Source organism: Ochotona princeps, chromosome 33 (genome assembly GCF_030435755.1).
Source record: "Ochotona princeps isolate mOchPri1 chromosome 33, mOchPri1.hap1, whole genome shotgun sequence".
NCBI lineage: Eukaryota > Metazoa > Chordata > Mammalia > Lagomorpha > Ochotonidae > Ochotona > Ochotona princeps.
The window spans coordinates 152330-165059 of NC_080864.1; the positions used below are offsets into that span (position 1 = coordinate 152330).

The 12730-nt window shown below is 49.1% G+C and overlaps 2 protein-coding genes across 2 annotated transcripts; both read left to right on the forward strand.

The window, feature by feature from the left end:
- Positions 1–1151: 1151 nt before the first annotated feature.
- LOC105941518 (zinc finger protein 426-like) lies at positions 1152–5677 on the forward strand. Its single transcript, XM_058657608.1, has 4 exons — positions 1152–1809; positions 4160–4251; positions 4453–4579; positions 5535–5677. Exons 1-4 carry the CDS (start codon positions 1749–1751, stop codon positions 5675–5677), a joined length of 423 nt encoding a protein of 140 aa, XP_058513591.1. The 5' UTR covers positions 1152–1748.
- Positions 5678–8622: 2945 nt separating this feature from the next.
- LOC131478470 (zinc finger protein 778-like) lies at positions 8623–9915 on the forward strand (the record flags this gene model as incomplete). Its single annotated transcript, XM_058658147.1, is given in 2 exon segments — positions 8623–9777; positions 9779–9915. Coding segments are annotated over 2 exon segments (1200 nt in total), but the record flags the coding sequence as incomplete, so codon positions are not given.
- Between the last annotated feature and the right edge of the window lie 2815 nt (positions 9916–12730).

The following is a 12730-nucleotide window of genomic DNA, read 5'->3' on the forward strand; positions in this document are numbered from 1 at the left end:
TGGGAGACCTAGAGGAAGCTCCTGGCTCCTGGCTTTGGGTCGGCTCAGCTCTGGCCGGGGAATGAATCATCGGACAGATTTTTCTTTTCTGTCTCTTCCTCTGTACATCTGCCTTTCCATTCAAAATAAATCGTTTTTTTTTTTTTTAAAGGATGCTTTTGTGCGTGCCTCAGGCCGCCTTCCAGGAGCCCTCACCACTGTCCCCTGTTGACAAACCTGCCATTTGCTGATTGGGTCAGTCTGTTGCCCTTTCTGCAGGTCTTGACGTCCAGTTTCGTTTATCCGGAGACCACTCTGAGCCCAGGGCCCACACCTGGAGGGTTCAGGGCACCAGGCCTTGGCATAGCCTTACCAGAGGTGGGTACTTAGGGGCTTACATGCGATGTGCAGTGCCTATGTCATAAGGAACACGGGAACCAAACAAGCCATCCGTGTGGTTGGCTCCTGGGCACCTAGTTAAAGTCCTTTGGGCCTTAAATGACAAGTTTACATGCCTGGTAAGAAAAGCTTACAAAGTTCACAGGCCAGCATGGAGGCATAGCAGGCTAGTACTCCACCCTGTGATGCTAGCATCCCACTTGGCGTCTTGGCAGCTCCATTTCCCACCCAAGCCTTGGGACCCTGCACCCGCGTGGGAGACTCAGAAGAAACTCCTGGCTCCTGGCTTCAGATTGGCACAGCTCTGGCCGTTGTGGTCACTTGGGAAGTGAATCATTGGATGGAAGATCTTCTTTGTCTCTCCTCCTCTCTGTGTATCTGACTTCGCAATAAAAATAAATAAATCTTAAAAAGAAAAAAAAATACATGCTTGAAGGAAAAAATTAAAGACTGCATGCAACTTAGAGATCACAGTAGTGTTTAAATAGAGAAATGGGTTTAGGAGAGAGTGAAGGCTAAGGACAGGATTCACTGTGGGACAGCAAAGGCTATTTCATGAATGGGAAAATTTGTCAACATCATACAGTCCCTGCAAGGACTCAACAGAGAGGAACCAGTACCCCAGTTAAGAGGAAATAAACGGGGATGAATTGGGATGGGTCATAAATTCAGAGTGCAGGACATCATGTCAAGGACTGGCAGGGCAGGTTCTTCGACTCAGCAGCATATTGCTAGGGGTTCCCGGAAGCTGGGTGCAGGCCTGCAGGGCCCGCTGCCTCCCGAACCAGGCCCTTCTGTCCGGTTCAGGGAAATCAAACCCCCAGTTTGGGGTGCTGGGCCGGGTGGTTCCACGTGCAGCTCCGCCCCCGCCTGTGAGCTCCGCCCATCGGTCCCGCTTTAAACTCGGCCTTCTCCCTCGGACCGGTCATGTTCCCAGCTACGTTCCATCTCCCTCCCCCACGTGGAAAGAAAACCAGACTTTCTGCGCGCGTGGTGGTGCACAGCCACGGAGCCCCGCCCGGCGCGAGGCTGCGAGGCGGAAGTGACGCCCGTGCGCTGCCGCCGCTCGCTGGACTCGCTTCTCCTTCCTGGGCTGATTTGGGGGTCTGTCCTGGCGGCAATGAGCGCAGACTGAAGGGGAGTCCCTGAGCCCCCCGAGGTGGAAGGTTTCAGCCTGAGCGCCTCCCCTCCACGCCCCCAGCAGGTTCCCTGGAGGGCCGGGCTCGCCGGCCACCTAGTCCTGGCACGGCGCGCCAGGAGGCACGTCCTTCGGGTTTCTTGGCCGTGCGCCCCGTCTTGGGGCGCCTGCACATTTCCCGTGTGGTCGTTTTCCCCCACAAGAAGGAAGAGACTTTCAGCGGTTTGGAATCATGATGACTCCGTGCCCAGCGCCTTGCAGCCTCAAGGACCGGGCTACCCAGTGGTGTTCCGGTGAGCACTGGAAGAGTGGGTTCGTCCAACCCCCAACCCCCACCCCGGGCACCTCTTCCTCTTTTCCTTAGACAAACGGACGTTCATGCATAGCTTTCCATTAGAAAGTCCGAGATAACAGGTGCTTCGCGGTTGCATGTTTCTGTTATGGGAATAGAAAAACTTGTGGGTAAATTTTTTTTTCCCTTTCCTAACAAAAGCAGGACTGGTCACCCGTCCCGTCCCGTCGTCCAGGCAGTTGGAAAACCTGGTTCTCCAGGCCTGGTGACTGTAGAATTAGAATTTGCATTAGAAAAACCCGTTCCCCTAAGTCTCTTCCCACATTTTCTTTCCTGGCCACTTCAACATTCAAGGCTGGGTGCACACGCTGAAGAGCCGTGGCTCACTTCTGGCCTTCTGCTTCTTGTCTCTCCCTCTCCCAAAGATAAAAATACATTTTTTTTTTCCTTTTGGTGATGAAATCTGAGAGTGATTTCAGGATTCAACTACAGACAGGACACAGGACTTTCCCAGAACTGTGGTGGTAGGAGAGGAGGACATTCATTGCCATAAGCTTACAGCGGTACTGACTTTGGGCAACAAACAGTAGTGTCGTCTGAATTTGGAAAAGCAAGTTCTCCACACTGTTCCCCGCCCAGCTTTTGGATGTTTCTGGAAGTTAAGATGCATCCAGGCTTCTTTCTCTACTTTGATTACCTTGTGTGGTCTCTTGGCCTGTCTCTTTCCAGTAGATGGAGTCGTTTCCAAGGGTGTACTTGTTGAAAGTCAAAAACACATAGAAAGATCTTCCATCCCTGGGTTTGCTCCCTGAATGCCTGCCGCAGCCCTGGGCCAGGCCAGATCATTGCTGAGTGTCTCTGAAGTGCCCTGTGTCCCAGTGACGGGTGTGTGGTAAGCCTGGGTGACTAGTGCACTCTTCTAGACTGAAGTGGGTGCCATGGCTAGATGTGGGGTTATGTAGCTGCTGTGACTGTAGGGGGCAGAGTTGGTGAAAGGAGAACATGTTTGTGACTTGGAGTTAGTCATTACATTTCTGCCCCTCTGAGCACATTATGCTAAGGGAATTCACATCAGAGATGGCACTCAACTCCAGGTCCACCAGACACGTTATTTATATATATATATCTGGCATAATGGCTCAGTGGCTCAGTTCTCACCTTGCACACACCAGAATCCCAGATGGGCACCGTTTTGCACCCTGGCTGCCCCCCTTCCCATCCAGATCCCTGCCTGTGGCCTGGGAAAGCAGTGGAGGACGGCCCAATGCCTTGGGACCCTGTACCCGTGTGGGAGACCTGAGAGAAGCTCCTGGTTCCTGACTTCAGATCAACTTAGCTCCAGCCTTTGGAGCCATTTCGGGAGTGGACCAGTGATGGAAGATCATTCTCTCTGTCTCTTTTGTAACTTTAGCTTTCAATTAAAAAAAAAAAGTTAGCTTATTTATAAGCTGGGTATACCTTCACAATATAAATATTTTTAATGAGAGCCAGACTTTCTGCAAAAAAATTACCTATAAAAGAGCATCACCAGGATTGGCACTCGAGACCAGTGCTGTCCAGTTGAAGTTAGGCTATCAATTCTGACTATCCACCGCAAACTCAAAAAAAACTCAGCATCGCAGTTGGCAGCCGCTGGTTGGTCTATAGCCCCTCCTGTTGATCGGTGCCCCTGCACAGCTCAGATTCCACAGTGTGCACCTGAGCACGGCCCTACCTCCTGGTTCATTTTAGGGGAATGGGAATAGGTTAGGGAATGCTCTTTGTTTTTTAAGATTATTTTTATTGGAAAGTCAGATATACAGAGAGGAGGAGAGAAAGAGGAAGATCTTTCGTCCGATGATCCACGCCCCAAGTGACCACAACGGCCAGAGCTGAGCCAATCTGAAGCCAGGAGTCAGGAGCCTCTTCCAGGTCTCCCACCGGGTGCAGGGTCCCAAGGCTATGGTCCGTCCTTTACTGCTTTCCCAGGCCACAAGCAGGGAGCTGGATGGGAAGTGGAGCTACCGGGATTAGAACCCGCACCCATATGGGATCCTGGCGTGTTCAAAGCAAGGACTTTAGCCAGCAGGCTGCTGTGTGGGCCTGGGAATGTTGTGAGGAAAATTTGGTATTCAGTCTCCTCTGTGAACAAAGGTCCGCATTTCTCTGAGAAGAAGTGTTTTCAATCTGTAAAGTGGAAACTTCGATCATTTTTGTTTTGCTGGGCAGTGAGGCTCAGCATCCTGCTTTTGGCTTTGTGTGAGCACCCTGACGTGCAGGCTTGCCGTAGGAATTCCAGACCAGATGGACTGGATCCCTAGCTGTGCAGTGATGGGCGGCTTTAGGAGTTTCCTGCTTTCTCTCTGTTCCAGGAACCCTTCTTTCTGGGAGCCAAATCTGCTTTCCTGAAGGAAGGGTAAAAACAGTGAGGATACTGGCCGGCTGCCCGACAGCTTGTTACCAGGTATGCAGAAACAGTCCCCTTCAACAGGAACACATTCTTGATACCAGGTATGCAGAAACAGTCCCCTTCAACAGGAACACATTCTTGCCTGCACCAGGTAGCCACGCTTCTCTCAGGCAGTTGTGTCTACAGGTCCAACTTCCTCATTCTCTGGTGACCATAAATGGAGCTGTGCTGATGCCTGTGTGTGTGATCATTTAGGACCCAGTGACCTTCGACGACGTGGCGTTGAACTTCACCCCGGACGAGTGGATTCTATTGGATCAGACTCAGAGAAGCCTCTACCGAGAGGTGATGCTGGAGAACTACGAGAACCTGGCCTCAGTAGGTGAGACGGCTGTCGTCCTTCATTCCCCGTTAGGGAAGCGATGTGTGACAGGATCGGTGATGTCACCGTGAGAAGCCGCAGATCCAGGCCTCAGATACGCGGTGCACACATCCCAAGTGGCATCTTTTTCTTTTCTTTAAAGATTTATTTTATTTTCATCACAAAGTTAGATGTAAAGAGAGGAGGAGAGACAGAGAGGAAGATCTACTGTCCAATGATTCACTCCCCAAGTGAGCGCAACAGCCGGTGCTGTGCCGATCCAAAGCCAGGAGCCAGGAGCTTCCTCCAAGTCTCCCACACGGGTGCAGGGTCCCAAGGCTTTGGGCCGTCCTCCACTGCTTTCCCAGGCCACAGGCAGGGAGCTGGATGGGAAGGGGGGCTGCCGGGTTCTAGAATCAGCACCCCTATGGGATCCTGGCGTGTTCAAGGTGAGGCCTTCAGCCGCTAGGCCACAGCGCCGGGCCCCTTTTTCTTTTTTTAAAAAATGATTCATTGATTTTTGTTAATAGAAACTAAATAAGTAACGTCTGATGTTCTCGATCTCAGAATGTGCTCTAAGATCACCCTGATACGTCACCCTATTAGCCATGAAGCCACCGGTCTGCTCTTTGGTCATACTGAATCCAAAGCACAGTGTGTTAACAAGGTGTCTAGATAAATTTGATTCTCTGTAACATAGGAGTCACTGCTGTAGGCTTTCCCCCAGAGAAGCAGTTTTCTCTTTGTTTCACTTGATTTCCTGTTTGATTCACAGGGTTAGTGTTAATGTGAGCATTCGTCGGTAGTTCAGCCATCAGAGGTGACGAAACTTTGTGAAGCAAAGAAGGGTTGATTACTTGCATGCTCAGGCCTTTCAAAATAGTCTCACTTCTTTCACCAGCAACGCTGTCCCTAATTTAGACTATGTGTAAGGCCTCTGTGTGCGCATTTGCCACTAATGTTCTCTTCTCTCAAGGACACCTGCCGATCAAACCTGCTGTGATCTCCTGGCTAGAACAGGAGCGCCTCTGCGGGCCGAGGGGATGCCACCAAGGTGAGTGCCGCTGGCAGCGCAGACACATTCAGAATGCCGGGCAGCGTAGTGAGGACGCTTTTTAAGATGTTCTCGCTCGTAAAGAGTGCAGCCACGTGTCGGAAGACACCTTCAAAGAATATTCTGTTTTCTGCCTTCTCAGAGTTTCTTGTGATCCCACAAAATAAACTTATCTCACTCTTTTTCAGCTTATCATCTTATTTTATGCTCTTTGTCCAGCTCTTTCCTCTCTTTGTTCCTGGTAATATTCTTCCATTCTCAAAGAACCAGTCCACAATCAGCTGCCTAGAAATCTGGATCCACATACTTACCATTGCGAACCTGTGACCTAGTCAGAATGCTCATCCTTGCTCCTAGGTGTTAAACCAGGTTTGTTTTGAAAACAAAGCTCTCATTTCTTTCTGCAAAACTTGTTTTTCTGTTTCTATTCAGATTGGCAAAAGCAGCTTATCAGCCAAGAATCAGCAGCCCAGCAGGAACAAACCTCCAGTGGGATACAGATGGTAAGATGGATGCTTGCTATTTCCCATACTTGGAGAACACTTCAGATTCCATCATAGGAAATGAACCCAAATGAGACAACGGGAGAGAAGTAGCATTCCAGGGAGACACAGTATGGACTCCGAATAGAATGAGTTATGTGATGCCTCAGGTCTCTTGGGAACTCTGTTTCCACAAGTACATATTCACATATAACTACACAGAGTTTTAAAGGGTACTTTAGGAAAGTCTAAACCATTTTTGTAAGATGAGAGCAGATGGCACAGCAATCTGACAGGTTTTTCTTTCAAAGATTTATTTTTTTAAGATTTACCTATTTTTATTGGAAAGTCAGATATACAGAGAGGACAGACTGAGAGGAGATTTCCCGTCTGATGACTCACTCTTGAAGTGACTGCAACGATTGGAGCTGACCTGATGTGAAGCCAGGAGCCCGCAGCCTCTTCTGGGACTCTGACGCAGGTGCAGGGTCCCAAGGCTTTGGGACAAGCTCAGTTGCCTTCCCAGGCCACAATTACGAAGCCGGACGGGAAGTGGAGCAGTCAGGATATGAACCAGTGCCCATGTTGGATCCTGATGCATGATGAGGCCTTTAGCCACCAGGCTCCCATGTTGGGCCTAGGAATCTGGCACTGTTATCCATCATTCAATTAGAAAGGAAGCAACATGGCAGGAACTGTGTGAATACAAGGTAAAATGCGAAAATTAGGGCCCGGCACCGTGACCTAGCAGCTAAAGTCCTCGCCTTGAACGTGACGGGATCCCATATGGGCGCCGGTTCTAGTACCAGCAGCCCCACTTCCCACCCAGCTCCCTGCCTGTGGCCTGGGAAAGCAGTGAAGGACGGCCCAAAGCCGTGGGACCCTGCACCCGTGTGGGAGACCCGGATGATGTTCCTGGCTCCTGGCTTCAAATCAGCTCAGTTCTGGCCACTGTGGCCACTTGGGAGAGTGAACCAGCAGATGCAAGATCTGTCTCTCTGCCTCTCTGTAAATCTGACCTTCCTTTCCAGTGAAATAAAGTATCTAAAAAAATATTATTTTTATTGAGAGGCAGATATTACAGAGAGAGAAAAAGAGATAGAGGTCTTCCGTTTACTCCCGAAATGGCTGCAATGGTGAGAGCTGATTCAAAGCAGGGAGTCAAGAGCTTCCTCTGGGTCTCCCACACGGGTGCAGGGTCCCACGGCTTTGGGCCGTCCTTCACTGCTTTCCCAGGCCACAGGCAGGGAGCTGGGTGGGAAGTGGAACAGCCAGGACATGAACTGGTGCCTGTGTGTGATCCTTGTGCTTGCAAGGTGAGGATTTAGCCACTGAGCCATCACACCAAGCCCAGTAATTAAATAAATCTTTTAAAAATCAGCACAAACAAGATTTTGGAGAGAAGTATTGTTCTTCGCAATGAGAAGAGATACTCTGAATATGCTGGATTTAGTCTTTCCCAATTCTAGCTCCAAACTTGGCGTTTCAGAGTTCTTTTAAGTATACGTTATACAAGAGCACTCCAGGTTTGTGGGAAACCTGCAGTAGCTTGTAATTCCAGTTTTATTTTAAACTCTTAAGGTCCATATTTATTAACTGGGTACTGAAATTCTTTTTTTTTTTTTTTTTTTAAAGATTTATTCATTTTTATTACAGCCAGATATACACAGAGGAGGAGAGACAGAGAGGAAGATCTTCCATCCGATGATTCACTCCCCAAGTGAGCCACAACGGGCCGATGCGTGCCGATCTGATGCCGGGAACCTGGAACCTCTTCCGGGTCTCCCACGCGGGTGCAGGGTGCCAATGCATTGGGCCGTCCTCGACTGCTTTCCCAGGCCACAAGCAGGGAGCTGGATGGGAAGTGGAGCTGCCGGGATTAGAACCGGCGCCCATATGGGATCCCGGGGCTTTCAAGGCAAGGACTTTAGCCGCTAGGCCACGCCGCCGGGAGGTACTGAAATTCTTTAAGCATTCTATGGAAATATGCAGGAATCGATTTAAGATTAGAACAGGTTGCATACCATCCTGAAGTAGCACTCCCTTGTTCCGCTTGAAGGGATCTACAGGTGGAACTGGCCAATGTCATACAGGGGTGATGTTCCTCTCATGAGCTGGGTGGTGTTTGTTCTTCTGAACAATCCTCTAAGCATCATCCATCCCTTCAACAGGCAGGAAGCCACAGCAGGAGACAGCAACTCTACGACTGGAAGCAACGAGGAGGTATATTCAATGAACACTCATATTTTAAGACATATATGAGAACCCCAAATACACAAAACAGCTGTGACTGTCAGGAGTTTGAGAAAAACTTCCCAACTCTGCACAAGAAAAGCTGCAGTGCGCAGAAACTGTTTGTGTTGGATCCGTGTGAAAGAGCGCTCGGTCTGAGTCTAAGTGTCGTTTATCAGGGAACCTGCATGCTAGACGTACCTTTTAAATGCAGCGACTACAAGAACGCCTGCCTAGATGAACCTTGCCTTCCACATGTGGAAGGCGGCTTGTGTGAGTGGCATCAGTGCGTGGGATCTTCCACTCACTCCACCAGCGATGCCACGGCTGTTCAGATGCCTGCCATCAAAAAGCGCTACGAATGTAAGACCTGTGGGAAGGCCTTTAGAAATTCTTCATGCCTTGGTAATCATGTTCGGACGCACACTGGGGAGAAACCCTACGAATGCAAAGAATGTGGAAAAGCCTTCACTACATCGTCAAGTCTAACTGAACATTTCAGGATTCACACTGGAGAGAAACCCTATAAATGTAAGGACTGTGGGAAGGCCTTCACCAAGCGCTCAGGGCTCACGACACACATGCTGACACACACTGGACAGAAGCCCTACGAGTGCCGGGAGTGTGGGAAAGCCTTCACTTCCTCCTCGTGCCTTACCCTGCACGTGAGGACTCACACTGGAGAGAGACCCTATACATGTAAGGAGTGTGGCAAAGCCTTCCACGCGTCCTCGTACCTGCGTAAACATGCACGAATTCACACGGGAGAGAAACCCTATGAATGTAAGGAGTGTGGGAAAGCCTACAAAAGATGTTACCTGCTAACTGAACATCTGAAAACTCACACGGTAGAAAAGCCCTTTCAATGTAAGCTATGTGGAAAATTCTTTCGAAGCTCAGCGTGCCGTAATAAACACATTCGAATTCACACGGGGATCAAACCCTACAAATGTCAGTACTGTGAGAAAGCCTTCACGGTTTCTTCGAGCCTAACTGAACATATCAGAACTCACACTGGAGAGAGGCCCTATGAATGTACGGAATGTGGGAAATCCTTCACCACGTCGTCCAGCCTTATTGTACATAAAAGGACTCACACAGGGGAGAAGCCCTACGGGTGCAAGGAGTGCGGGAAGTCATACAAAAGGAGTTATCTGCTAACGGAACATCTGAAAACTCATACAGGGGAGAAGCCCTTTAAGTGTAGCCTGTGTGGGAAATTCTTCCGAAGCTCCTTATGCCTTACTAAGCACGTTCGTGTTCACAGTGGAATAAAACCCTATAAATGCAAAGACTGCGGGAAAGCCTTCACGGTTTCTTCCAGCCTGTCTCAGCACGTCAGAACTCACACTGGAGAGAAGCCCTATGGCTGTAAAGAATGTGGGAAAGCCTTCACCACGTCCTCAAACCTTTATCACCACGAAAGAATTCACACAAGGGAGAAACCCTACAAATGTCAGGAATGCGGGAAGACATACAGTAGATTTTACCTACTGACAGAACATTTAATAACTCACACTGAAGAAAAAACTCTTGAATGGAAGGAAGGCTGAGCACCCTTCAGGAGTTTCTCATGCCTTACCACTTGAAATACTCCTGGTAAGAACTTAGTGTGGGGAGCGGGAGGAAGGCACCCGCTCCAGATGCCCATGCAGGTAAGGCATGTCGGAGAACCAGTGCAGTCTCACCCCAGGGCAATACGCTGCAGGAAATACAAACGCCTTCTCTGCTTAGGTCTTGTCATGGTGAGAAATACTACTGATATAGGTGGCAAAGTTGTAATTTTCTTAAATACTATGATGTTTACTTGTGCTCTCAGTGGAGAAAACCTTTATGATGGCAATAAATGTTGGAAAGTCATTATTTGTTATTAATCTTCATCACTTAGTAAATACGACTCACAGATGAGCAACTGAATGTTTGCAATAAAGGAACTGTGTCCTGAACCTTGTCTGACACAAATATGGCTTTCTAGGCGGTTCTGTAGGTCTGTTTTGAACCTTTGGGATCGTGTCAGCCGTTCCCAGACCCGCGTGTCTCTCCTCTCTAGCCACACCACTCTAGTCCATCTGTTACAACTTGGGGTTGCAATCCTGCCAAAATTGGGCTGTCAGAATACAGATTTGATCATAATGTAGGTCCTGTGGTCCCTTTGTCACTTTCTTAGTTTCCACATGTTGTGAGTTTGAGTGTTGTTAACAGCTCTTGCGCCTCAATGTAAGTTCACTGCAAGAAGGGGCGAGTCGAGAACAGGTAATAGCTGCTAAGCATGAACTGGATTTCCTGACTGTAAGCTGACAATACAGTGACACAATACATGGAGTGCCAGAAGGCCTTTGGCCTGCAGATCCACTTGACAGGTTTGTGCAGCAACCATCGTATGCTTAGACAAAGCAACAGCTGAAACTGGCATTCTCATCAAACTCATAGTCCTGATACAAGTTATAAAGCAGTATCATTGACCTCACAGAATTTCAGGTATAGCAGAAAACTTGGTTATGGCCACATGTACCTACACTGTTTATTTCCAACAGCATTTCTTTTTATTTATTATTTTTTTTAAAGATTTATTCATTTTATTACAGCCAGATATACACAGAGGAGGAGAGACAGAGAGGAAGATCTTCCGTCCGATGATTCACTCCCCAAGTGAGCCGCAACGGGCCGATGCGCGCCGATCCAAAGCCGGGAACCTGGAACCTCTTCCGGGTCTCCCACATGGGTGCAGGGTCCCAATGCATTGGGCCGTCCTCGACTGCTTTCCCAGGCCACAGGCAGGGAGCTTGATGGGAAGTGGAGCTGCCGGGATTAGAACCGGCACCCATATGGGATCCTGGGGCTTTCAAGGCGAGGACTTTAGCCGCTAGGCCACGCTGCTGGGCCCCTCTTTTTATTTATTACAATGAATCCTTTTATTGGAAAGGTAGATTCACATAGAGAGAAAGATCTGGGTGCCGCTTTGTGTCCCGGCTGTTGCGCTTCTCCAGCAGCGGAGGACAGCCCAAGTTCCAGAAGCTCCTGGCTTCAGGTCAGCTTGGCTTGACTCAGCTCCAGCTGTCGCGGCCATCTGGGGAATGAACCAGCAGATGGGAGATCTTTGTTACTCCCCTCTGTAGATCTGCCTTTCCAACAAAATAAATCTTTAGGCAGATGTACAGAGAGGAGGAGAAACGGAGAGGAAGATCTTTGTCCGATGATTCACTCACCAAGTGGCTGCAACAGCTGGTGCTGCGCCAATCCAAAGCCAGGAGCCAGGAACTTCTTTCTGGGTCTCCCATGTGGGTCAGGGTCCCAAGGCTTTGGGCCGCCTCCATTGCTTTCCCAGGCCACAGGCAGGGAGCTGGATGGGAAGTGGAGCTGCCGGTACTAGAACCGGCACCCATATGGGATCCTGGTGTGTTCAAGGTGAGGACTTTTACCCGCTAGGCCACAGCGCCGGGCCCAATAAATAAATCTTAAAAAAAAAAAAAAAAGAAAAAGAAAGAAAGAAAAAGGGCTTTACAGAGAGCATGTGTGAGCTTCCGTTTGATGACTCACTTCCCAATGACCACATCAGTTGGAGCGGGGCTAATCCAAAGCCAGAAGCTTCTGGGTCTCCCATGAGATGCAGGGTCCCGAAGACTTGGGCAATCTTCTACTGCTTTCCCAGGCCACAGCAGGGAGCTGAATCAGAGCTTGGAGCAGCCAGGACTTAACTAGTTCCCATATGGGATGCTGGTACCACAGGAAGATTAGCATGCTATGCCACCCCAAATTTTGCTTTTTTCTGACTCTAGGCATTTAAGGATGGTTAAAGAACACAGACTTGGGGCTGGCATTGTAGTGGAGCCTGCCCTACCTTGAAAACAGCTCCAGGCTAAAGGCTTTGAAAAGAAGCAGAGGAAGGACCAAGTGCTTGGACCCCTGCACCCACATTTCCAAACTGCTGTATTATAATAGACAAAACTTATATTTTCAATTACTATGAGGCATATAAAGGAACAAAAACTAATACAAACTCCCTGAAATCCAAGACACTGGCATTACTAAAAACCTCAAATTTTCTTTGGGCTGATGTGCTAATGAACGTGTACTAATGAAAGGCCTATGATGCAATCGTCCCACGGGGTAACAAGTTTGAATTTCAGGGGCTCTGCTTCTGATCCAGCTCCCCCCTTTTTTTTTTTAAAGATTTATTTTATTTTTATTGGAAACTCAGATATACAGAGAGGAGGAGAGACAGGAAGATCTCCTGTTGATTCACTCCCCAAGCGGCCACAATGGCCAGAGCTGAGCCAATCTAAAGCCAGGAACCAGGAGCCTCTTCCAGGTCTCCCACACGGGTGCAGGGTCCCAAGGCTTTGGGCCGTCCTCCACTGCTTTCCCAGGCCACAGGCAGGGAGCCGAATGGGAAGTGGAGCAGCC